General features: G+C 35.1%; 1 protein-coding gene across 2 annotated transcripts in view; it reads right to left on the reverse strand.

Annotated features, from left to right (window-relative positions):
* The window catches only part of LOC149709810 (uncharacterized), a 76,129-nt gene extending 67,547 nt beyond the window's left edge, over positions 1 to 8,582 (reverse strand). For both annotated transcript variants that reach the window (XM_089857918.1, XM_089857917.1), the window contains exon 1: positions 8,533 to 8,582. In XM_089857918.1, coding sequence (XP_089714044.1) covers positions 8,533 to 8,578 — 46 coding nt within the window. In that variant the 5' untranslated portion in view covers positions 8,579 to 8,582. The remainder of the gene's footprint in view (positions 1 to 8,532) is intronic.
* Between the last annotated feature and the right edge of the window lie 17,733 nt (positions 8,583 to 26,315).

Here is a 26,315-nt window from a genome sequence, read left to right on the forward strand (position 1 = left end):
CTTTATTTCCCAAAAGCTGGAAGACCTAACTCAAAGTTCATGATATATCTAACTAACTTCATGTTTCTAGGAATAAAAGACCAAAAAATCGCAGACATACTATAGCAACGGACGCAGCAAGGGGGGGGGATTTTAAATCAAATTAACAGAGGATCAGCTAATTAGGGGCGGAAGTACGTCAAAGACGTTAAAAACCACGACCGGAAGTCAGTAAAACAAAGGAAAGGAAACTTTGCGGTGGAAAAAAAAGTCACAAGGCAGCTAGCTATTGTCTCTTCAGGAAATTATTTAGAACTAACTTTCTTTTGTTTTAAATAGAGAAAGAAACCAAATCTTTACGTAAACAAAAGAAGCCCAGTTCTGGTTAGGCTTAAAACAAAGGGAACAATATATAACTTTATTATCATTATCATCTTCTTTGGTAAAAAAAAAGAAAGAGTTAATTTTGTTCAACTAGAAAATCAAGACAGAAGAAAAACGTACGTGTTTCAAAATGAAAACAAGATTATCAAGCCTATTTTATTCCCAGAAATATTGGCCCAAAATTCATCTAGAACTATTTAGGGCAATATTCCTCGAAAAGCCATAAACCCTTCACATTTTCAAAGACTTTAATAATTCAAGAGAAACAAGTAAAAAAAATTAGGGCACTATACTTTAAATTTAATTAGCTTTCTACTCAAGAGAAAACTAATTTAACAAAAAGAAATAATTAAAAATAATGAAAAAAGATTTAATCATTAAACAAAACAATAGGTTTTTCTTTCAATTCAAAAGACTTTCTAGTTCGAAAAGAGACAAACATAAAAATAAGATATGCGGTTCCTCATTGTCATTCTATTTTTTTTTTTCATTTGAAAAATGCGACTAAAGCGAATAAAAATTCTCAGAAACCTTAATTAATTATTGATATGAGTAAAAAAACAACTTATAAACTTGCTAAAACCTTAATCTCACGAATTACAAAACAGAAAAAAAGCTAAAACAACATTGTTATATTACTGAGAAGATAAGCATATTGTTCCTCCACAACGTAAAGTGCTCTTTTACTAATATAGTATATTATCTATTATTCAATTAATTCTGCTAATAAGCTGGGTATTCTGGTTAATTGTAATAATGTTAAAGTGCTTTGTCGTAGAGAGGAGAGAATATCACTTAACCTTGATGATAATCTGAAGCTGAAGCAGGAAATAAGATCTAGGGCTAGCTTGGCACGGGGTGCATCTAAAAATAAGTCGGCTAATATAAACGAGCGAATAATTGTCGTAATTATTTTTAAATGACCAAGATGCGCGTTGGGCCCTAAAGCGCCCAGAGAGATCTAGCTCTCTCTCTCTCTCTCTTTCTCTCTCTGGGGGAAAAAGCATAATACTTTCCGACTAATGAAAGGAGTATAAAAAAATAAACCAGAATTAAAGTCAATTAATCGCGAAATTATCAATATTTAGGCCTAAAAATAGTAAAATTGTGTGATAGCTTTGTCGATACAAAGGTACACAGGTATTTCAAAAAGGGTAATAATTGGACCAAAGTACAATGGGATGGTTCTATGGCAAACCAATTTTGAAAAAACAAACTTTTTCAGACGAAATTCCGTATATAGAGTTCACGTTAGAATTGAACAACATCGGATTAATCAACTTTAGTCTCAGCAGCATTGGTGCGAGGCTTAAACACAGAGGGTAATAGTTAAGAGGGGGGATAAGGAGGTGGTTTATCCAATAGTGGGTCGAGACAATGAAGCAAGGAAGCGAATGGCTCTCCCCTGGACCGCCAATTTCAATTATTTCATTTCATTTATCAAGAATGATTGCAACAGTCGCCGACCGCGACGACAAGCGAGGGGGGGGGGGTAGAAGAGTGCATGGGGGCGTAGAAAAGTGCACTCCGGTGCACCGGGGGTTGGTTTCCCCAAAAGTTTAATCAGAAACGGTGGGAGGGGGCGAGTTCGGGGGTGACTGTGAACCGGGGGGGGGGGTTGACAAGGGGGGAGGGAACAGAATTTAATCGGCTTTTATGATTAATGAATTACGCCCTCTCGCAGTGAGCGAGAAAGAGAGGAAGAGATGAAGGAGGAAGTGCTTTTCCTTAATAATGTCTAAAGGATTATCAATGGGGTACCCACTCTTCAAGTTTGCTCTCAGCTTCTTCCCCCCATCTCCCTATCAAAACGGTGCCATCAAATTGGCCAAATGTCTAATCAGCGCCACTAGCGGATGGTCTGAAAACTACTCCCATAGAGTCTAGGTATATTTAAGCGGGTTTGCAGAATTTCCGCCAGGTGGCTCGAACGCCGCGCCATCTGACGGAAATTCTGCAAACCTGCTTAAATATACCTAGACTCTATGGGAGTAGTTTTCAGACCATCCGCTAGTGGCGCTGATTAGACATATGGCCAATTGTCAACCGCCAATTAAAAAATTAAGAAAACTCGTACAAGTCAAAGCACGTTTCGGGATGGGAAAAAGTTCTTGTGAGTAATGTATTAACGTTTAAGTTTGAATTTGAGAAACATATGCCTACACTTGAGACAAGCAGATATCCAACACAAAGTATTAAACGCTCTGCAATTACCCCGGAAGCCTGCTTTAATATTACCAGTTATCTTTAATCGGTTAATTTCTCTCCCCAGAAAATAGCCCATGCACCAATTCGTTGATAGCTCATTTGAATTTTGAGGCGTAAATGAAATGGGATTGAGTTAGCAATCATTTTATTTCTTCAGAAGATTATCATAGATTTCGTATTTAAAATCTGGTTAATTATTAAATGTAATTCGGTTTGCCGACGCACTCGTATTTAGTATTCATCCGCGAGTTGTAAATATTATTTTTTAATTGGCAGATAGGCAACTGCTTCACTTCCCTCTAACCATATTTGTCTTCGATATTACGAAAAATAAACTGTTGAAGACTTTACAAGCAATTATGTTACGTATAAATTTTCACACACACACAGGCGGGACTAGAGGGGGCGGGGGCGTATGTACATAGCATCTTAATATAAACACCCCATCCATTTCGACCTTATTTCCTTCCAGGAAACGAGAAAGAGAGAGAGAATATATATTGGATATTCTTAAACTTTACTGCAGTATAACAAACCTAACAAACATAACAACGAAAAGCTCTTAAAAGTTGTTAGAGCGTTTCTGGGAGATATCCTATAGCTTAAAAGACGACGTTTTACCGCTTCGCGCTCGTACGCTGCCCTCTCTAGAGTTTTCTAAGATGCCCTTATTTTAACCTTTCGTAGGAATACTTTACTAGCTCATCTCTATGTATTTTTCCGAGTAAAACACGTTAATTAAATAAGCTCTTTAAAAGCAAGATCAGAATATTAACGAGGATTTCAAAATTTCAGAAATATATGTATTTATATAGATTCGAGGTTATCATCTTCTCATAGAAGGTATGTTTTACCAAAATAAAAATAAAAATGGAATTTGGTGATGAAATAAAAATTAAATAAAGATAAGTACTTAATTTCTTCAAATAGTTAATGTCTTTAAACAGGGTTCGGACGACACTTTTAAAATTGAAAATCCCTGACCTTCCAACTTACCCCTGTTAAAACTTGGCTGTTACTTCAGCCAAATCATTTTAGGCACTTTTTTGTCTACAAAGAGAGTTTTCAATAATTCTGCTTGGTCATACAGCATTCCAATTTCAAAGCATTTTAAAAGGCAAGGCTGCGGTATACTAACTTTGTACCTGATATATTTATATAAATGTTGCGGTTGCATTTTCGGTAAAAGTTGTTGGGAATTGGGAATATCCAGTGGCAATGTCATTTGTCAAAGAGAAACAGCTAGTGTTTCTGTAATATTAATATTATAAAATATATGACCTTTAAAAGATCCGTTAAGGTATTGGATTTTAGTGCTTTAAAAGTTTCGGTTTCTATCTCGGTGTTTTCGCATCTTCCTTTTTTTTTCAAATAATCAACGGTTGGAATGTTACCTTTTGTTTTATTTGTGAAAATACCTGGCAGGCTATTTATCAAAGACAAATAAAAATTGCAGAAAGTAGCTAAGCAAACCAAACTATAGCGAGATTTCAGACACTACCTTTTATTACACCATCTACTAATGAATAAAATTTATATAACGTAAATGTCGCAGCAAGACTGATTTTACTTTTATATATTCGGTTTCCTATTGCATTGTTTCTAATAAGTCTAGCAATTCGAATCTTTGCAATTGCATCATTAAAATAATTGGACACAGTATAACTCCGAAGTTGGGTTAAATCTTATAACGAGTATGTGTGTTGGAGCAAAGGTTAAAAGGTCAATTATACTTTGAATTTCCTCATATTACTTTAGGTTACATTTCTCTAATGATGAAGTAAAGGTTAAAAGGTCAATTATTCTTTAAATTTCCTCATATTACTTTATAGGTTAAGTTTCTCAAATGACGTAGTATGAAAAAGCAAAGGGTTAAGAGGTCAATTACTCTTTATACTTCCTGAAATTAACGAGAAACGCTTATGGTGACACGGGATTATGACCATATAAACAATAACGTAAAAACGGGATATTACAAAGATAATTTGCATGTATAGAGATTTATTTTAATCAAACTAAAAGCGTCTAACGTTTTTGAAGCGTAAAAAACGTTGTTGGTGCGGTGCGGCAAAGTAGATTAAGGCTAGGAAATTTTCACATAAGAAGAGATAGAGGGGGGAGGCGAGAAAAGGGGACGTTCGAATGGGGCCTGCCAATAAAATATGATACTTCTTGGAGAAGCTATCTTCTTCTTCTTCTCTATTCCTCCTCTTTCCTTATTCGGTACCACCAGGAATAAGAATTTATCCTATAAGGAAGCCAAAGGAAGAAATACGAGGAAAGGAATCGTATGCTAGGAATTTCGTTACTCGAATATCTCCTTCTTTTGCTAGTGAATTCTATTTGCAGGATTATTTTCACAGGGTAGCGAATTCGAGCCTTGCATGCAGCTTCTTCCTCACCTCGTCTGCCGCAGTCAAAGCTTTATATTCTAGTAAGTGTTTCGCCAGGAAGAAGTGATCTTATTTTGACTCGGATTATATTCTCTCGAATAGTTTGATAAGGGGGTTGCGGAGAAAGAAAGAAAAAAGAAGAAAACTTGACAGGATTTGTTTAAATTGTTTACAGGGAAATTTGGTGATAACTGTCAGCTTACTGAGAGAGTTTGGGCCACGGGGGGGGGGGAGAACTGACGGGGATATTGCGTGAACGTAAGTAAATTGACAGGAGAAACTGTGGAAATGTAATCCAGAAAAGAAATTGTCAGGAGAAACAATTTGAGATACCTGACGGATAAGAGATAATTTTACAGGTAATCTGGAAGAACGTACAGGGAAAACTTAGAGGGTTTTGTGGGAAAACTTACAGGGAATTTTGTGGGAAAACTTACAGAGAATTTTGTGGAAAAACTTACAGGGGAATTTCGTGGAAAAACTTACAGGGGAATTTCGTGGAAAAACTTACAGGGGAATTTCGTGGAAAAACTTACAGGGGAATTTCGTGGAAAAACTTACAGGGGAATTTCGTGGAAAAACTTACAGGGGAATTTCGTGGAAAAACTTACAGGGGAATTTCGTGGAAAAACTTACAGGGGAATTTCGTGGAAAAACTTACAGGGGAATTTCGTGGAAAAACTTACAGGGGAATTTCGTGGGAAAACTTACAGGGGAATTTCGTGGAAAAACTTACAGGGGAATTTCGTGGGAAAACTTACAGGGGAATTTCGTGGAAAAACTTACAGGGGAATTTCGTGGAAAAACTTACAGGGGAATTTCGTGGAAAAACTTACAGGGGAATTTCGTGGAAAAACTTACAGGGGAATTTCGTGGAAAAACTTACAGGGGAATTTCGTGGAAAAACTTACAGGGGAATTTCGTGGAAAAACTTACAGGGGAATTTCGTGGGAAAACTTACAGGGGAATTTCGTGGAAAAACTTACAGGGGAATTTTGTGGGAAAACTTACAGGGATTTGGTGGAAAACCGTTCAGGAAATTTTTTGGAGGAAAAATTGTCGTGGGAAGGGGTTAGAAGTTGTACGCACTTCTGATCATTAGTTATTGGCTCGCCTTCGAAGCGGCAGTTCCAGAGGTAAACTTTAAATGCATTTGGGAGAAATGTCTGAAAACGGAATGGGGAGGCGCGGGTAAAAATTTTTCCTTATTCCCAATTGAGAAACTTTTGATGAAAAATAAGCTAAAGGCGTTTTGAAGGCAAATTTTCTAGCTCGGCTTTAGTAGACCATTTAGTTACAAATCCAGTTCCCCGCCGCCACTAGTAACTTTACTTACTAAAAGAGGTATTTCGCGAATCGGAAAGAGGTTGGGGGATTCCAGTCTAGGGTGGAATAATTTTGACTCTTTATTGCTCTTATGTAAATGCAATTTCTAAATTGACTCGTAAACCAATAAAGGTTCCAAGTCGAATAATTTTACGCGAGCGATTTCATTTGCTTTGTTTTTTCTTTTAACTTTACAAATAAAACTAATTATCATACCAAAACTCCAAAGTGGTAAAATGTTTCAAACTTATTTTGCGAAAGCCTTGAATTGAATTGGGCAAAAGCAATAATATATCAATAGCGTGATTATAATAAACATTTATTTTAAAATAATGTTTAAAAATTGCAAATACCGTAACCGGGTTGCAATTACTATTTAATTTCAAAATTCCCTAACTTTCCAGGTACTGTTGGCAACCTTGTAATACTCCGCGATCAAGAGGGGTCCGCTATAATTACCAGACCGCATATGCAGACTAGACAAATTAGAGACAGACCAGATTAGCTCATCTAATTTTCATATTGGAGTGTCATACAAGCTCTAATGAACGTATATACAGGAAATCAAAGTTAATTAATTCCCTATGGATATGATTAGCAACTTAACTAGAGGTCAATCAAAAATTCAAATTTGATTCATCTCAATAAATCAAACAAAAGAAAAGAAAAAGTTTTGAATAAAATGTAAACGAAAAAATATGGAAATTCTAGACTACATTTGCCAAAATTCGAGATAATATCAAACGAAGATAAATTTCAATATTTGCACGTTCGAATACATATATCATTGCATTAAGAATCGGGGAACGAATTAAATTTGATTCCGGAATTGAATCCTTTTGATTTTAAATTAACTAATGCGCACACCCGTTTAATTTGAAATTCATTAGAAATAAATTAAAACTATAGACAAGGAAGGGTTTTCGTTTCTTCGTCACTTTGATCTTGGACTGAATATATTGATAGGATCTTTGAATTTCGTGGGCTGCTAAGCCTTTGGCTAATGAAAAATGCATAGGAAGTGTTCTTCGTTAATTACCCTTATATTTAAATGTAAAAACGTATATATCTCCGTTGAGAAATATTTTAAATAACAACTCAAATTGGTTTCTTTTTAACTTTAAAATTATGATAAAATTTCAAGGGAATATCAGCTCGAGGGGCTAGGCACTCTAGGATTTCGGGTACCGCATTGATTACTCGTAATTACAGCGATTACTCTGAGTGTCTAACCCCTCGTATCGACTATAGAACATAAGCTTATTTAAAAATTGATACCGCGTGTTTCTTCCTTGTGATTTTTGAACATTCTAAAGCACTTAGGGGTGCATTAAGCGAGAAATGAAAAGCCCATAACGGCACGTACTTGTTTTGACTACGTTTCACAAAGTCACGCATACACGTCGCGTGGCCTTTCAAATACACACAAATGTCATAACAAATACAAAATAACATTCATCTATATAATAATCTAAAAATTATACGAATATATAGCTTTATGAAACAAGCCTTATACTCAAGAAGGATATTTACGTATAGTCAGATAATCCTAATTAATTCTTGTAGAGGAACTAGTCTGCAGTAGAAATAAACCATATTTAGTTGTAGGACCAGTAATTTACTTCAATATTTTCTACCCAGAATTCCTTTAGGCGTTTTCAAGGGTTGCCACGAGCTGAATTTCAAAATTAACGTTTGAAATTTCTACCCAGAATTCCTTGCCCCAGATTTTTCGTTTACAAATTCCCTAAATTAACTCTAGATTTTCCCAAAATAATTTTTGTTTTTAAACTCATTTGTCTAGAAAGTTCCGAAAAAATACTGAGTTGCCAGTAAATTCATGAACTAAATATTACTTAGGAACATTATAAAAATATAGTATTTGAGCGCCTTGGATTTCAACAAAGAAACCCAATTGAAAAAGCCGACTTTTTAATAAAAAAAAAGAACAAGAGACTTTGTCCTATGTATACGCGACAAAATTTGTATTATAAATAAGTAAAAAATACTTTAAAATAGAGTGCACACCCTAAGGTACTGTATAGATAAGTGCACTTAATCCGATTTGTATTATATAAATCTCTTTAAAATAATCCCAGAAGCCAAATATACCCATCCCCAAACCCCAAAAGAGACGGATAAATGTATTATCTTCTTTAAAATACTAAAACCTAAGAAACCTTAAAAGTTATATAACGAAAGAACTTCTAATAATAAAACTTTTTAGAAAAGATAAACTTACTAGCAATGAAAGCCGCAACGGCGAACCACAGCCACCAAAACCACATCTTCTTGAAATCAATTAGTAATATTAATTAACTAATTTAAAAATCCGTTAAAAGTACGTCGAGATAAATTTAATCTATTATAGAGTTGTCAGTCAGTAGTTTAAAATCCAAAACCGGCGTAGAATTCATATCATTGGCGCGAGTTATTTTTCTACAAACTGAATTGAATTGAATTGAATTGAACCGAGCTCGAAATTGAAATTGAAATTGGCTAAACCACCGAAAATTAAACAAAAAATATATAAAACTTTACAATTTTTCACGAGATGAAAAAAAACTAAGAAAACCACCAAGTTATTCGATAGAAATAGGAAACGGTGGGTCCAAAAACCCAATTTGGAACAATTCTTGAAGCAGCTGAAATTTAAACCATTATCCTCTTGAAAACACAATCCAAACACGGGTCATTAAGCTCGCACAGTCCAGACTGTTCGACCGTTTTCCGTCCCTAACCGAGATTTTTCTTTTTTTTTTTCAAACGATTTTTTTCCTTATTTTTTAAGGAACAAGAAATAACGCAGTAAGAACTCGGACCTTAGCCTCGATTCAGGAAGTAGTAGAAGTAAAAAATTCCAATCGCAAGGAAAAAAGGAAGTAGAAGGTAGAATCAACTCATCACAGTTCGTTCAGTTTCCAACCTTAGCTATTTATTTCTTTTCTTCTGTTTTTTATTTTATAGTTGCAACTCTTTTTTTCTTTCTCGTTCACTTTTCCCCGAACTTAGAAAAGACACACATACACGCGCAAAGTCTTAACTCTTCGGAAGTAGAAGAAGTAAGGAAGAAGGGGACCCAACCGGTTCCGTACGAGGAAATTCCGCAATCGGAAGCACTCGGAACTTCCGGAAGACCAAGTCCCGAAGTCCGGAATTAAAGCCAAAGAAGAAGAAGAAAAAAAAAACTGTCACAGAAGCGCGACCCAAGCGAGAGATGAGTCGCTCTCTCTCTCTCTCAAAGTCCGGGATAGAGAAGAACCACCCCAAAGGGTAAGTACGTATAGATGGACAGTATATATTCTGTGGATGTCACACACGAGCGTGAAGTAGCCTATAGGAAACTATTGTGAAGTGAGCGAGCGAGAGAGAGAGTAAGGAAGAACCCCAAAGTTCTCTTTGGGAAAATGCACCACCGTACCGTTTGGTTAACTGGAACGTTGTGTAGCGTTCTAGACTGGCGAACAGCGTTTATATACCACCGACGTTCCCTGCCTCCTTCATCCCCCTGTCGGTTGGTTTTCTCTCTCTCTCTTTCTCTCTTCGCTCTACTGGGGAAGCGCCCCCTTGTCGGTTTTGGCGCGCGAGAGAGGGAAAAAGACTGCTATAGGAGAGATGGAAGGTCTAGATGGAAGGTCTAGAAAGACCGAGGTGGGGAGAGGGGTAGAGGTAAAACATTGTGACGTCATCTTGGTACGGGGATCGATACAGTTTTGGTAAGAGCTGTCTATACTTTATAGTTGCTTGTACAACATGAATTTATTCAATTTATAGATATATATTTCATAGTTTTAGATAATTGATCCTGATTAAATTAAGTTTCAACATCAAGTAAAACAGAAGCTTCTTATCCCGTTTCGCTTTGGAATGCTTACTCCTAGGCCTTGTTGAATTTATGAAAAGAAATTTATTTAAGAATTCTTTAAAATCATATTTTTGAAATTTTTAAAAAAACTGAAAAATTCGACGAAATTTAAAGCAACTGTCTGCTCTGGGGCATCCCTAACATTCTGGCTGATCTTCTACGCACAAAGTTTACCTTGTCAAAAGGCAAGAGCCAATCAGTACTTGTCCATGAGGGCGGAGCTAAAACTAGCCTTTGTTAAGCTTAGAGGGCCAGCCATCTTCACTCCTCGATTTTTGGAGCATCTAGTGGCATTTACTTAAACTAATTTATTTAAACTTTAACGGAAAAGTGCGTTAAACTAAATAATTTTCCAATCATTTCATTGTATATTCAATATTCATGGAAATGTGTATAAACTCATGATGGTCGCGTATTTCTTTTTCCAAGTCTTAACTCTCACACTGTCTTTCACACATACACACGAACGTTAAGAGAGAGCGAGAGAGAGAGGGAACCTAGAGTTGTAAGCATTTTCACATACTAGACACACACCCAAGACAAACGGAACACTGTGGCCTATAGTAACTCGGGTGCTGCTAGCCCGATCACACATCTAGGAAATTCTCCCTGCCTCTCTCTCAACTTCCACGTTTTTTTTTATTCTTTACTATTTTTGTATTGCTACGCTATTGCCACGAATCTATCGGAGTTTGCAGTACCGTCTTCTTAAAGGAAAAAATTGCCTGTCTAGAATAGATGCAGCAATATTTTTTTTAACGTTTTGGAGGCATTGCCAATTTCGCGGGAAAATTACATAGAGCGGGAAATTTTCTTCAGATTGCATGCCATATATAGTATATATATACTTATGGTTTCGGAAAAAGACCTAAGCGGTATGTACTTGGTTTAGTTGCGAGACGGAGAGGTCTTAGTGAGGATAGTTCCTAATATCTCAAGTTTGAGATACTCAATATTATATTTATGAATAAAATTAAGGAAAGACAATCTTCGGATCTTTTTAGGAAAATAATGAATTCTTGAGTTTTGTATAATTTTAGCAATGGTTTGAACACAATTTGTCGGTTCGATCAAAGAGAAAATGTAAAATCCATTTTAGCACGCGCTATGCTAAGAGAAAGTCACGTGATTGGCCATATTTCACGAGCTTCGACCCAATTTCAATATAAAGCGCGTGCATTTCACGATAAAGCGCGAGATTTAAAACTGTCATGTATTCCAGGCGCTTTTTTAAAAAAAAGATTCGAAAATATCAATACATCATTTTCTCTAAACCGACTTCACCAAAACTTCATAACCTATATATTCCATAAGTACAACGTACGGTTGGTTATTAACAAAATTCAGCATAAACGTGGCGCCTGTCGTTTGAATATAACAATATATAATGGCGTACCATTTTCTCTGAAAAATTAACAAACCATGACGGACGTTATTTCAGCCTCTAAATAGCTTCTTCCGTTTTTCATAGAAATTGTTTTAAGTCATGGTTATTTGATCATGGTACGTAACGACGCATTTTAAAAATAAAAATAATTTAGTGGGTTTTTATTTTTTTTTAAACAGAAGCATTATCGCCGTTAAGCAAGCTAACAATGGAGTTAAATATATAACATAGCGTCTATGGAGAATTTTTTTTTCCCCTGCCATAGTGGTCGGTCTAAACTCGCATTCTTCCCATGCCCCTTCGAGGTTTGCTTCCACGGAATACTTTCGAAAGGAATGCTGGGTAAGTTTTATAAAAGGGAGACAACGCCACTCCTACGGTTTTTTCTATTTTTTAGAGGTGGGGGTAAGGCATCTTTTTCACAGTGCAAAAAAGTAGTAATTCCATAAGAAAAATATAAGGCAGTTTGACCTTTGACCTTGAGTTCGAGTGTATCATAACCCTTTACTTAACAAATCCCTTACTTATTATCAAGCAGAGGAACTGCATTAAAACTTTATGAGCAACATTAAATTAAAATTAAGATATCAAGCAGAGGAACTGCATTAAAACTTTATAATCAACATTAAATTAGATTAAATTAAGATAATAAACCTAAAATTAATTATATTTCTTTTTATTGACGTAACCAAACTTGAAAGATCTTATTTAAGTTTGTTAAAGTCTCTGTTATTAATTAGAAACATTGTTTCGCTACAGTATAAATATAACTATTTCACGTTGAACTTACACTGCAATTAAAGGCAGGAACCATTACATAAACGTGCCCATCCCTAGCATAAACCTGTAGTATTCATTCATCCTGAAAACGGTACAATCAGACACACTTGGAGAAGGAAGAAAAAAAACTAACTTGGTTTCCTTCCACACTTGATGTTTCGATTTTTTTCATAAAGATATTCGCGATTAAAGGATGAATGAAGCCGAAGGTTTTACAGAACTAACGGATACTCTATTTACCCCCCGTTTCTTTCTATTAATTAGCTCGGAGTAGACAAATACGAATGAGGGAGTCTGAACAATTTTTTTTTTCTTTTTCTAAGCCTATTTCGTTTTTTTCTTCTTATTTCATGACCAATAGATTATTTTTTGTAATGGAAAAATCTTGTTATAAAACGAAAAAATACAGAAAATGGGGAGAAAGTACAGGCACTGAGAATGTCGTGGGTAGAAAGCGGAAGTGATATTAATATACAATGAGATTCTACCCTAAATAATACCCCCAAAATTTCTGACAGACGTTTCAGAAAAACCCTGAATATAGGCGTAATATACCATCCATTAGCTACGTCAAACTTATAGCTTCGCCCATTAAATTCTCAGTGCCTATAGTTTCAGTTTATCAAGGGTCAGGTCTCTCGACCCTACACCGCGTTTCATTTGTCTATAACTAACCCTCACGAAAATAAAACTCCGAGTTGGGGGGAAAAAAATTGGTTTAATGGTAAGAAATTTATTGTGGTTTTCTTACGGGGATATAAAAATGATTTTGTGGTTCGTAACATTGATGTATTGGCATATTTTTAAAGGCCAATCCGCACTAGACGTTAAATATATAAAGGTAATATATATATATATCATAAGTTTATAAGATATGTTCCTTCCATAAGTATGACACTTCGTAATGATAGAGACTTACAGCTCGAGATAACTAGTTCGAGAACGACATGCGAGAATTGAAGTCCTACACTCGGTGGTTAATTTTGCAGGACTTCCATCTAGGTCCTATTTAGTCTGCATTACTAAGCCCAAATTTGACAGCAGCGCCTCACCAGGCGTCTTCGCTTTACCTCGAATCTACGACCTACCTCACTCACTCACTTCATGACAAGCTCCACTTAGTAACCAGCGCCTAATGCACATTCTGTTATTTTTCTATTTGCTTTTGGGTGCAAATATTTAATGTGTGAAAGAGTTAACCCTATTTTTCCCGGGTTAGCTTTGTTTGAATGAAAATTGGGGAAAATCAAGAGGATTCGAACTGTTGGTAAAACAATGAGAAAACTTTTGTTAGCCCGGGGATCTAATTAGAACTAAAGCTCTGTCGATTACTAGTAGCGGCTCAAACTCCAGACGAGTTTTCCCCCGTTAGACCTAAACGGAAAATCCTTTTTAGTCCTTGTAACCAAGAGCTCTCCTTTTGTTTTCAAAAACAGAAGAGAACATTTTTCGAATTGAAGACTTTACTTCAATCTGGAGTACGTGTCGTGTCTAACAGACACATTATGTTTAAACAACGAATTTATATTCTATAGAAAAGCATGCGAGTTCGGGGGTATTTACCAAACAAAGGTTTGCTTCAATGTTCTTTGTTTAAAACCTTTGAAATTTGAGATAGCTAGGCCTAACTTCGTACAAGTGACATTTTAACTTTAAGTAAGAAATGCACTTCGTCATACTTACGGTTCTCGCGTTGCTTAAGTTATATCTCTTAAATTTCTGAATAAAATTAAATTCATATGCCTAATAAAAAAGTTTACATTTAGGGGTAAAAAAACTAACCCTTTTTCTACGAGCCCCTGTAAATATGTTTTTACCCTCTCACACCGGAGTACAGAGAAAAGCAACCCACCAGGAGTTCTTGCCGCCCCAAAAATATTCCAATTTAATAAATTAATCTTAAAAAAAACCAAGTGTACGACTTTTGCAAGCAATTAATTTAATGGCAAAACATCGGTACCGAGTGGTATTGACAATTTTATCAAATTACGGTTTAAGTAATTACTTAAAAAATATTTTTAATTAAATCTCTCCGAGTTTTAAATGTATTCTAGCGAATAATTCGTGCAACAGCAACGCAAATTGCAAATGAAAATGATAAATTAAAATCCATTAAAAATGCATGCATGTTTAAATAGGTAAACAAATCGGGACTAAAAAGAGTTTTAAAACTAAATTAACAAACATTTCAAGTAACTAATGCATTTCTTAATTTAATTAAAAAATAAGGTTAATTTTATACGATGCATGCCGTTTTAAGCAAGTATCATTAAAAATTAATTAATTTAAATGAATCTGTAAGGGAAAACAGGTAATTGCACGATTTGAAAGCTTTTAAAGTCAACAAGAAGAAAATGCCTCGGAGGAATAAATTTACTCTAACGATGAAAAGACGAAAAGAAAAAATAAACATTTAGAAAAACGGTTCCAAATAAAACGATATCATGGTGGTTATACATAGCAGAAGTGTATTAACACGGAAGTATTTTCAGAAAGTGATCTAACTACATTTACCACCAACTAGGTTAGCCCAAAACCAATTTAAATCTTCTAACGCATTCCCATATCAATGCCTTTTAAATCAACCTATTTTCTGAAGAGAAATTAAGTGATATCAAAGTAAAACACTTAGCTATTGTTCTCAAGGCAAACAAACAATAGAGAGAGAAAGAGATCAACTATAGTTTTTTTGTTTATCCTCTGACTTCAAGTTAATATCTTTCTGCAGTTGAAATAAAACTAAATAAAATAAAAACTATGGGGTATAGGGTTGGTTTTTAAACAAAGACTTTCAGGAAGTGGTGGTATGGTCGCGGGCCGTCTCTCTTTGGACATTTGAAAAATCATTAATAATCCGTTGCGAAAAACGGCGGCGCGGCAACTATATCAAGGCGATCTTTCAATGGAGCGGAATACGTAGTCGGAGAGCAGAAAGGATGAACCAGAGAGAGAGAAAGAGAGAGAAGGAGAGAAGAAAGAAAGGGGGAGGAGAGAACTCTGGAATATGTTTTGCCCCGTTTCACTAAATCGCTTTCTCTAGGAAGTCTCAACCCAACCCAACTCGTTCACAGTCTGTCTACGCTACGACTAGGATCCATTTTCCTCTTGCGCTTCCACCATCCCACATTCTCCATCCTTAGAAGAGTCAAGACGAAAAAAAATCTACTCCTAAGAATAAGGAAAGAAACTTCGATGGAACTAAGGAAGGCAAAATCTTGGGAGCATAGATTTCAATCCTTAAAACAGTTGTTTGGGGCGTCTCTGGGGTAAAAAATATCACAGAACATTTTCAACTCAAAATGGCCCTTATTGCAACATACTAAATAGGTTGAAATAAAACTGTTGTAACTCCGACTAGTGTTCATGAAAACCTCGATTTTCTCCCGCAATTGCTTACTTATTTCCCCGTCAAAACTCATTCACTATTAAACTTCCCGAGCTGCTACGCAAATAAAACTACATACAAATTATTAAAGCTTGAAACCCAAACGCGTTTTAGAAAATATTTAGAAACTAAATCCTCAAAGTGTAGTTTAGTTGTTCCAAAAATTAAACCTTCCTATAGCCAAAATTTTAAGCCTTGGTCGGTTTGCGTTAAACTTTGCAAAAATTCCGTAAAAGTCATGTTCCATTCTCGAGAACCACCGAAAGGTTAAAAGTTTTAAAAGTTTTTGAAAGCTCGGACCAAAATGAAGGCGGCCGAAATTACGAGCTGGAAATAAACACGGAATATATTTTCTAGTCCTAATTTCTAAACTAAATGAGATAGCCAGGAATATTTCGCGTGTCTATATCTCTTTTGTCACTTGGATTTTCTCGTTGAAAGACGGCTGTTTAAACGAACATTTTTGAGGCAAAACAAGCCGCTGAAATACTATAGTTGCTATATACCTTGGGTGTTGGCCGAAGAGCGCAATTAAGACATGGCCAGTACTAATTACCGTGACTTTCCCGCCCCCACCCCTCTACGCTCCCAGCTTTAACAACTGATTCTCGTTAAACGAGCTGTCCACTTTAAATAGGGCGACTTAGCTATTCGAGGTGTATAGTATTATAATACTACATCTAGTGGTTTCCCCCTAACTACGAGAAATATGTTACTGGGCTATTACGGATAATTTAAAATAATTTTTAACTTAGGTTTTTTTGAAATTCGACATACAGATCAAGGGGGGATAGAAGGAAAACCTCTACATTACAGTAGGATAATACTAAACCTACTATATCTAGTGGTTTTTCCCCCTATCTACGAATCTTTACTTAGTAGGTTTTATTGAAATTATAACATTCAGTTCAAGGAGGGGTTAGAGGGAAACCCCCTACATTACAGTAGGATAATACTAAACCTACTATATCTAGTGGTTTTCCCTCTATCTACGGATAAGAATTGGAAATAATTTTTATCTCTGTTGGTTTTTTTTTCTCAAAATTCTAGCATTAAGTTCAAGTGGGTTAGAAGGAAACCCCCTACCATACGGTAGGATAATACTACACCAATTCTTCCCTCGAATAGCTAAGTCGCCCTAAATAGTAGTTTGATGTCATTCTATTCGGGTTTTGAATAAATTAACGCGTTTAAAGAGACGTCGTAACCTTTAAAAGGTATAATAGTCGAGTGACTATATAAGTGACATGTCAATTAAAAGTGTGATAAAGTTAAAAGCTTGTCTTCGATTATAAAGCCATTACGCCATCTCAATTTTATAAATTACTTGGTTTAGCGATTAATCTAGTTGGCGGTGTCCAGGCTAAAAGATTCAATCTCGGTTCTAATTGGTTAAGGGGTTTTGCGAATGAAGGCGAGAGTTTAAAACAATAACGGAGCTTTTAACAACCCCCCCCCCGTTTAAGTCATAATTATTTCAAAATATTCCGATTAAAATAATTATTTCATAAAAATAGAGTTTTCCAAAATTATTTTTCAGTACTAAAAGAGAATTAACTTCTTCCCCTGTCATAAATAATACCGTTCTTAGTCTCTCAGCTCATTTAATATAATTTAAGAAATTTTTATAATTAATAATTCGCGATGCTTCTCTCTAATTTGCATTAAATCCAGCAAACTCACAGCAGGAATTTCTAGTAGATATCTTTTATTTATCTTCAGTAGCTTTTCATGGCCGACTTTCTGTTCAATATTAAAACTAGAGCCCTCCTTTGAAAATTATATTATCAGATTTCCTTGAAATCCTTACTTACATCCTTACGAATTAAGATGTGCCATATATACCGAAATAAATCAGATTAGCCCAAATATAGCGAAGAATGTGAAATTTTATATTTAGGAGTGTAACAATAATAAAAAATTCAAATTCTATTATATGCAATTGTTTTCGAATAATATTTCTTTCTTTTTTTTTTTCAAGTTACTCATTTTCAAATAAATTTAAATCAAGTGACGCTTTTTAATATACCCTACAACCAATTTTTAAATTTATAAAAACAAAATGTTTGTTTAATTAAGCAAGGCTGTTGAAAAGCATTTTTTAAAAAAATTAAGCTTTTTTTGAAAATTTAAAATATATCCTTGAATTAAAACTGAATTTTCAAAATTCACCCTAAACCAATTTCGAAATTTCCTGACCTTCAAAACCGAAATTCCAAATTCCCAGCTAACCTTTAAGTACCAAATTCCATAATTCCTGACCTTTCAACCCAAAATTTAAAATACCTAAATAGACATTGTTAAACCTGCAACTTTCATTAAATTTCTATAAGGACTTTTAAAACTATAGCTCTGAATACAAATTCCTCACCTAAAACTAAACTACATTTTCATTTGGGCCTAGGTAAAATTTCTCCTAAAACATACCTAATATCCCTTGTAAGGTAAAATAATTTTGTAAGACAAGTTTTAAAGGTCGCGACATTAGCGTTAGTGCCTGGAACAAAATATATATCCTAACGTTACATCATCGCCGTTAATTAGATTAAATTATAACTAATTAAGAGGGGAAGCCTTTTCGGTAACCGGAACCATGGTCTTTTAACGTAATTGGGTATGGGAGAGCGGAGAGCGGAGAGAGAGAAAACTACTAAGGCAAAATGGTAAGCCGAACCGCGGGCGTCGTCCAGGTTATGCAAGCGGGGCTCGGTTTAACCCCCAAACTTCCTTCGTAAGCTAAGCTCGGCGCTGGCCGGCGCTAGCTACAGTGTTGGTTCTAAATTTCAAAGCGAGCTAACATCGCGCTGATTATTAAACTTTGACAGATTCTCGTAAATAACTGGGTGCCTTTACGAGGCGGCAATTCCTAGTTTCAAATCTAACAAGCTAAAAGTAAATTTACACGAAATTATCAAAGACTTAAAAATAGGTCGCGTGATAATGATTTGAAAGACCCTATTTAGTATTTTGATGATTGAGAGAGCTGTGGTATGCATAAATGAGGAAAAATTCAACTTTGACCTTTTGTATCTCGAGAAATACTTTTTCAGAACTGTAAAGATACATAGCGTCTCTTATTTAAACTTAAATGTTGCAAAAATAATGGTTGAAATGAAAAAAAATAATTGTTTTTTGAGTTAAAAATTAAATTGAAAAATATCTTTGTTAACTTTTGAATTAATTCACTTCTAAACAAGCGGATTAAAAGACGGACGGTTGAAGATAGGATGAACGGAAACTACCGGTGTCCCTTCTCTCTTAACTGTTCCCAATATCCGTGTCGGAGAAACGCCTTTGAAGTCAAGTCAGCTAGGACTTTGTAAATAATTTTAAAACTTTACGAATCACACCTAGGCCTAGTTAATACGAGTTACATACACCATACCATACGGAGTTATTCCAGTATACCGAAATATTTATAACAGGAATCTTTGGCCAAACTTTATGTCGGATTTAATGAAGATTACCTCATTAATTCGTTAATTATTTTTAGTATTAGAATACTTAATTAAGGAGAATATTGTAATGATTCTGATACTTGCAAATATTTAGACTCGTGGGACTAACAATGTTTTTGCAACAAAGTAAATTATATAATAATATAATATATATAATCAGGCTAAAAGCAAGGAGCATAAAGATTGGAATTGTAACTACCGTAAAACTGAACCAGGTGTTTCATTTGTTTTATCCCCTCCTTTTTATGACGCAAAACGTGCTTTCGTGCTCATATAGTTAAAATAATTCTTGGAAAACAAAAATAAATAAAAATAATATAAAATAAACGTGTAAACCAATTAAAAGCGTCGGGGTACGAGGTGTAACTATGGTAGAACCAATCCGGCTCTCGAGCTCGGAAGAGATATCTAAATTACCCCCCTTACAAAGGTCTAATAAATTAAAACCAGCACGCATTGCCGGAGCAAAGCTCTTTCGCTAAGTGAAAAAGGATTAAAATTTGGATGAAGGGCACGGTTGCTAGAAAGCAGTTGAAAATCACAAAAATAGACTAAACCATTAGCGCGACTAAGCCTTGGTGGTAATAAAATTAAAAATCATTCTTCTCAGAGAGACTGAGAGAGGGACTCGAGACTCGGTCGGGACTTGAATCATCGCCCATATAGGCATGAATTAATTAAATTCGCTCATAAATTTTAAGGTCTATTATTAAATAGACAATTTAAATACCACCTAAAATATAGTTGATGAATAATTTAAGGTAAGCAGACGACTGAAGTGGGCTTTGGTCTACTCTACTGAAGTTCGTACTTAATAGCAGACGACGGAAATGGTACAAGCTCTATTAGCTACGTCATCAATGTGTTTGTTAATAATAAAAAAAAATTCAAAGGGAAATGAAGTCATCAAAAATGAAAAATATTGTCGCTAATCAGGAAAGAAAAATCATTAAGTATTGCATAAAATATACACTATACATTTTCCTTGGAGAAATACAGTATCTTCTTTTCAAGAGGATAGCCAAAGATAAAAATGGAAAAATTTCACAAAGAGGAAATTAAGGCGAAGAGAAAATTAGAGATCTCAAATTCAAGAGAGAAAGAGAGAGAGAGAGCAAGAGAGAGCGAGAGGGTTTATTGTTTCAGTTGGGCTGAAACAAAAGCCAGAAGGGCATATCCATACGTCATCCCAACCCTTATTCTTTGTATAATGGTGGTCGTTTAGTAAATCTTTTAGTTTTCAAGTGGTTTAAAAGGCTACGCACGAGATAAGGGCCGAGGGCAAAGGAGGATAGTAAGACGATATTTCTTCTTGTTAATGGGTGGAAGGGAAGGGATGTTGGGTTTTTGGGTTTATAAATTAATACCAAATTTTTCACAAAGACTAGGCTAGGTTATATCTCAGCCAAGCTAACCACCGTCAGTAATTCAAGAAATAAAAAAAAATGTACAGTAGGTACCTAGCTTAAGAATAATTTATCAATGATAAAGATTATTATTTTTTCTCTTACTAAGTAAATTTGAATATATTATGTCCTTAATATTATTTTATCAGCAGCGCATGCGCAAATTAATTAATTATTACACATCAATATTCTGTAAGTGGTTGGCTTTTTTCCTTAGCTAGGGGCCTTCTATGTCCCCAAAAGGTTCTGTAACCTTTTACTAATTTAAATATTGGTAAATATTGGTTGCCGCAGTTGGCTAAGAAATGTTTTTGGACTTACCCCGTGGTGAACATATCTTTCTTTCTTCAAAATCAGATTGAAAACATGTCTTGAATGTTTGATATAGTTTTAGTATCCCTTTATATCTGTAAATATAAATACTAAATATTAATTTAATTAATTTAAAGGGATACCTAAATGGCAACAAAACAAAATACGCAAAATTTCCAAATAAAAACTAGAAAATAAAAATATAAATAAATTTACTAAAAATTGTATTAAGTTCTGGAGAAATTAAAATAATCCTTTTTAATCTTTAAATCCAAATAAATTTCCACAATCTAATAGAATTTCGTTTTGACAACTAAATAAATAACTGACAACAATTAATGATACCATGCCAGTCTTCAAAACAGATAAAGAACCAAATGACCCCAAAAAAACTTCGAATGAAAAAGAAGATAAAGAACAAAAAAATATAAGGAACTAACTCAATTCAAGCTCGTTCACCCAAAAATTAACAAAACCAAGGGTCCAAGGCCATAGCCTGTACCGCCAAATCCAACATAACTCAACGTCAAAATATCCCACCCCAAAAAGAACTAGATGAAAAATAATAATTAATAATAAAGTAGCCAATTTTTCAAAAATATCAAATCTATCAAAAGATGAAGAGGCGCAAAGGGGAAAACTCTGTTTTGTTTCTTTCTTTTTATAAAAAAAAAACTTTTGTAATAAAGAGATGGACGCTTCAAGCCCAAAAAACATAGTTATTTAATATAAATGGTTAGGTGATCTAGAGGAATAAGGAAATATGCCAAAAAAGCAATTAATGTTTTATTACAAAACATGATGTAGTCGAAAATGTTCCATGACATTTAACTATCATCGTCATTTAGTTTCTTTATTAAACTTAAACGGTCAACCGTAAAATCTTTCTTATAGTGAGAATGTGACGTAGCTGCAAAGTTTTAGCTTCTTGAATAAAGCGGTTTACGGATTAAATTACTCAATCATACCCTCAAGGAACGCTGGGAAATCTAAACCCTATATCCGTTTTAGCAGAAGCATGCACAGCACCGTCTAGAAAAAGAAGATATATATATGAAAAAGAGGGTTCGACTCCTTTAAAAGTCGTTCATCCAATCAAAATGAGTCTAAGATTGAAAAATCATTAAGTCTCACCATCTATGAAACGAGTTTTTAATCATGGCCAGTTTCATCATTGGAAGAGAAAAATGCCTAACCCTTTGTTCACTCTAAGAGAATTAATACTGCATCAAGAGGGGATGCGCAACGTTTATTCTAAATTGGTCATAAATAACATCAGCCTGTATGTTTCTCCCAATTAATCTTAACCAGATTGAACAAACTATAGGCCAGAATGGATTCCCACGTGCCTTGCTTGGAAAAAGGGGGTAGGGGTTTCACGCGCAAGAACAAAGAATGGGGGGAAGGCAAGGGCGTCAAATGAGTTTAAGGATGAGGGGTATAACCCCTTCAAGCTTTACCCCTCCCCCCATACAGTCATTCCATCCCAGTTAGTTAGAAAAGCCCAATATCGAGTAATTCATCTTGCCTTTAAAAGCACCCCAAAAAATTCTCATTTTTAATCGATACGATGGGGATTCCAACACGGACATTTTATTCTAAAGAGGACCGGAAATGGAATTGTTTTTTTCTTTATTTGCGCTTAGCTTACTTCCCCATAGCCTATACCTTTAAACAGTGCCCACTTTAGAGAAGAAATTAATTAATTTCTTGAAAGTTACCTTTATAACAGAAAAAATACAGAACGTAATATTAAGTTCAAATATATTTTTGTAATATTGACAAAGCTATCACGAAAGTTTCTAGTCCCTTATAGGGTTTGTAATATCCATGATTCTAAGAACCCCTCCCCCCTCGGCCGCCTTATTTGGGGGTTGTGACGGACGGACGCCGATTCGGATATGGATGGAAAAGGCGCGAATATCGGCGATGCTTCGTATGCAAAATTCGTATTATTTCACACATGACCTCGTTCCGCCGAGCTTTTTCCCGCCAAAAAGAGAACGGGCATAGAACTGGAGGAGGATATTCCCTAGTTCACTTTCCTCGTGAGGATAGGGTGGCTTCGAGCCACGTGAGACTGCGGTTTGCGCGCGAGCTTACTCACGTGTGTGTCTGTCTGTGAGAAGAAAGGGGTGTTTCGGTAACAAACTGAAGTAACCTACGATTATTTTGGTTTTTAACCATTATTCTATTAGTTATTACAAAAACTTAAATAAAAAATACCTTAAAATTGTGTTTAAAATTTAAAGTGATTGGTTTCGAGTTCCCAACATCTTATGTTAAGACTAATTAAAGACTTTGCGATTTAAAAACTAATTTAATACAACTTCAAACAAACGAGAGCCATTAGTCTAAGAACTTGGAATTTCTAGCATAATATATCTGTTGATTCTCTTTGATTCTAATTACGATTCCTCCTTCGAAATTCCATTTAATCAATTATCTACAATTGAAAACAACGGAACGGCACCTCGTTTGGCAGACTGTCGAATTCCTCGAACTAATATATATACAAATAAATTCGATCTCGAAAGCTTCTTAGAGTTTCGAATCAGATATTGAACCGATTCTTAGAATATATCAAAGCGTCGACAGAAACGGAATTCAATCAATTTATACTCGTATGTACAGGGTGCTTTCTAATAAGTCTGCTGTAAATTATTAAAGGGCGATGTGTTCTTAGTGGAAGGTGTCAAAGAACATGAGGGTCTCCCTTGATTGATACCTAAAACAAGGAAATAATTAAACATGTGGAGTAAGACATGTCAACCTTCAAAAGTCTTGAGTTGATCTAAGGTACTTATTGAACCTTTATCTTGCAGAAGTGTGCTATAAAATGGGTAGAAGTATGCGTGCGTTGGTAAAATAAAGCTAGTTACTTCACATGCTTGACCATTTCCTTGTTTTATTGGCTAATCAATTTTTGGAAGCCCGTATCTTCAAAATAAAATATTGCAACCCTAAGAAAACCCAATAAAATTTATGGCAGACTTATCAAAAACACCCTGTATTTTTGTAGAGTAATCACATTCACATCTGAAGAGTGTAAGATTTAATGAAGTATATTTCTCGCGTTTCAAGGTCGTTATAAAATTCCTCGTACCATTTAATAATAAAATTAATAATCTAGACTATCTACGTTTTCATTAAATTTTCATAGGCAAATATTAAAAATTTTTTCATTTCAAATTCGAAATTTAAATATAATTAAATCGTTATAAATATCCAAATAAAATGTACCCTTACAATTACAACAATCTGCCTCTAAGAAGTACCTAAAAAAATGGGGTATAGTATTTCCCATCTCCTTGTATATATAGCCAGCCAATTTAAGAATGGTAACCATGCAAAACCAAGAAATATGAAGAAAAATTTATACCGCGGGTGAGGAAATTTTCATCCTGAACGCATCCTGCAAGAAAGATCGAGATGCTTTTTGAGTCGAGTTGAAAAAGGGGTTAAAATTCTCGCGCCTCATTACTCCGAAATTATTAAGCGAAGGGGGCACGAACCCCCCCCCCCACCCAACGTAAAAACCATACCCCCCCCCTTTTTAAGAAAAAAATTATGGGTGGCGGATTTTTTTATTAAAAGTAAAAAAAAACCTTGGGTTAGATAGACCTTCAGCCTAACTAGGTAGGTATTATGTGACGAAAAAAGTATAAAAGTAAGGGAAGGGTTCTTTCTATTCCAGGAATGCTAATACGTTATGATTTGACGCTTCCTCGAGGGAATACATTTTCTTTGGTATTATCGTAATTAAAGGGAACGTGTAACGCCTTAATAATTAATTATAATTATAATTAAAGGGAATGTGGAAAGTATTAATATTTATTTACGATTATCCTTAAGGAATGAAAATACGCAATATTAAGGTAATTAGTTGACATTATGATATAGGATAAACTTAATTAAATATTTTATAAGGTTTTAGGAAAGTATCGCAATCAAATTAATTAATATATTTCTCGTAATTGGTTGAATTATTTTAAATTATAGTTTTAGATTTTAAAATAATGAAATCAAAATTTCATTTTTTGAAAGATTCCCTGCAATGTTAATTTTTGCTTTTATTGTCGTATCTTTCAGATCACGTGTTTTACGAAATTTGCATATCAAATCACGTGATTTTTCAAAATTTAACATAACTTTCTTTCACAATCTCTTTGAAAACTTCAGCTTCGATAAGTTTAAAAAAAATTGTTATTTTTCCTATATACTGGCTTTTGAATAACCCTTAATACGTCATGTTTTGACGCCTCCATAGGGCGGAATTATTTTTTTTTATAAAGCAGAAGCTTTCTTCTCTCCCAGAAGCGAGCCTTCTCTCTCCCGTCTCCCTTATTGCTCTAGAGGTGGTGTTGGTGGTGGTGGCGATAGATTAACCGTTTTGAGGTTTATACCGTGTTTTTTTTACCCTTAACCAGTACGTGATACGGATTGCTAAATATAATCATTCATTTCAACTAGCCCGCTCGCTCGCTTTATACCGTCCGTAGCTAACCATCTAAAAGGGTAACGCTTTTTCAGCGGCGCGGAGAAAAATATATACTATACATCCCAGTCGAGAGGTATCGCAATAATCTACACTGTGCACTTGTGTAAATACAGATATATAAAAAAACCAGTTAATTAGGAAATTAATTTAGAATGACCTTGATATACTATAGAATCCTAAGGATCTCCCTGCTCGTGAAGTGTGATTATTTTTTTGCATCGACATAGCTCTATATATCGTTTATAAAATCCGTGGTTCCGGAGGAGGATATAATTCCCTTTTGAAGGAGACCAACTTGTTCTAACTTACCTACGATTTATACAGTATAGAGAATCGTAAGCCTCGGTTCACCTACAAGCAAGCGAGCGTAGAATAAGCTAGGTAAGAGGGCTCGAGAGGGAGAGAGAGAGTGTGTATGTAGCTTGGGCTGGCGCTATGGTATAGTGCGTGTGTGTTTTAGAGGCTCGTTGTCAACAAGATCGTTTAGAAGCGAAGGCGAATTAAAGGGTACGTGCGATGAATCGCTGATGTAGTCTCGCTGTTCATTTTCGTGTTTCACCATTCGCGGAAGCGTGTTGAGACCTCGTTACAAGGTAGGGGCATCTGGGATTGGAAAAGCTTCTCCCTCATACATATATATGTACAGTATGGAACAGATCACGCGCGAACATTCATTTCAAATCACGTGACATCAATTGTTAAAGCACGCTCTAAATCTCAAAATTAAAAGAAATCAAAGGCTTAACGAATATCAATGCATTTACAATGCACGTGGAATTATTTGTGCTTAAAAGCGAGAAATTTCAAGTGCCGAACTTACAGGGGTAAAACTGATAATGTATTTCCTACCGGCCCCTGTAAAACATTTACCCGCAATACACCGGTGTACGATATTTCTTAGAAAATTCATAACTTTCTTAATTCTGGTCAG

Source organism: Phalangium opilio, unplaced genomic scaffold (assembly GCF_054372755.1).
Source record: "Phalangium opilio isolate 3A_F unplaced genomic scaffold, DU_Popi_V2 ptg000011l_1, whole genome shotgun sequence".
Classification (NCBI taxonomy): domain Eukaryota; kingdom Metazoa; phylum Arthropoda; class Arachnida; order Opiliones; family Phalangiidae; genus Phalangium; species Phalangium opilio.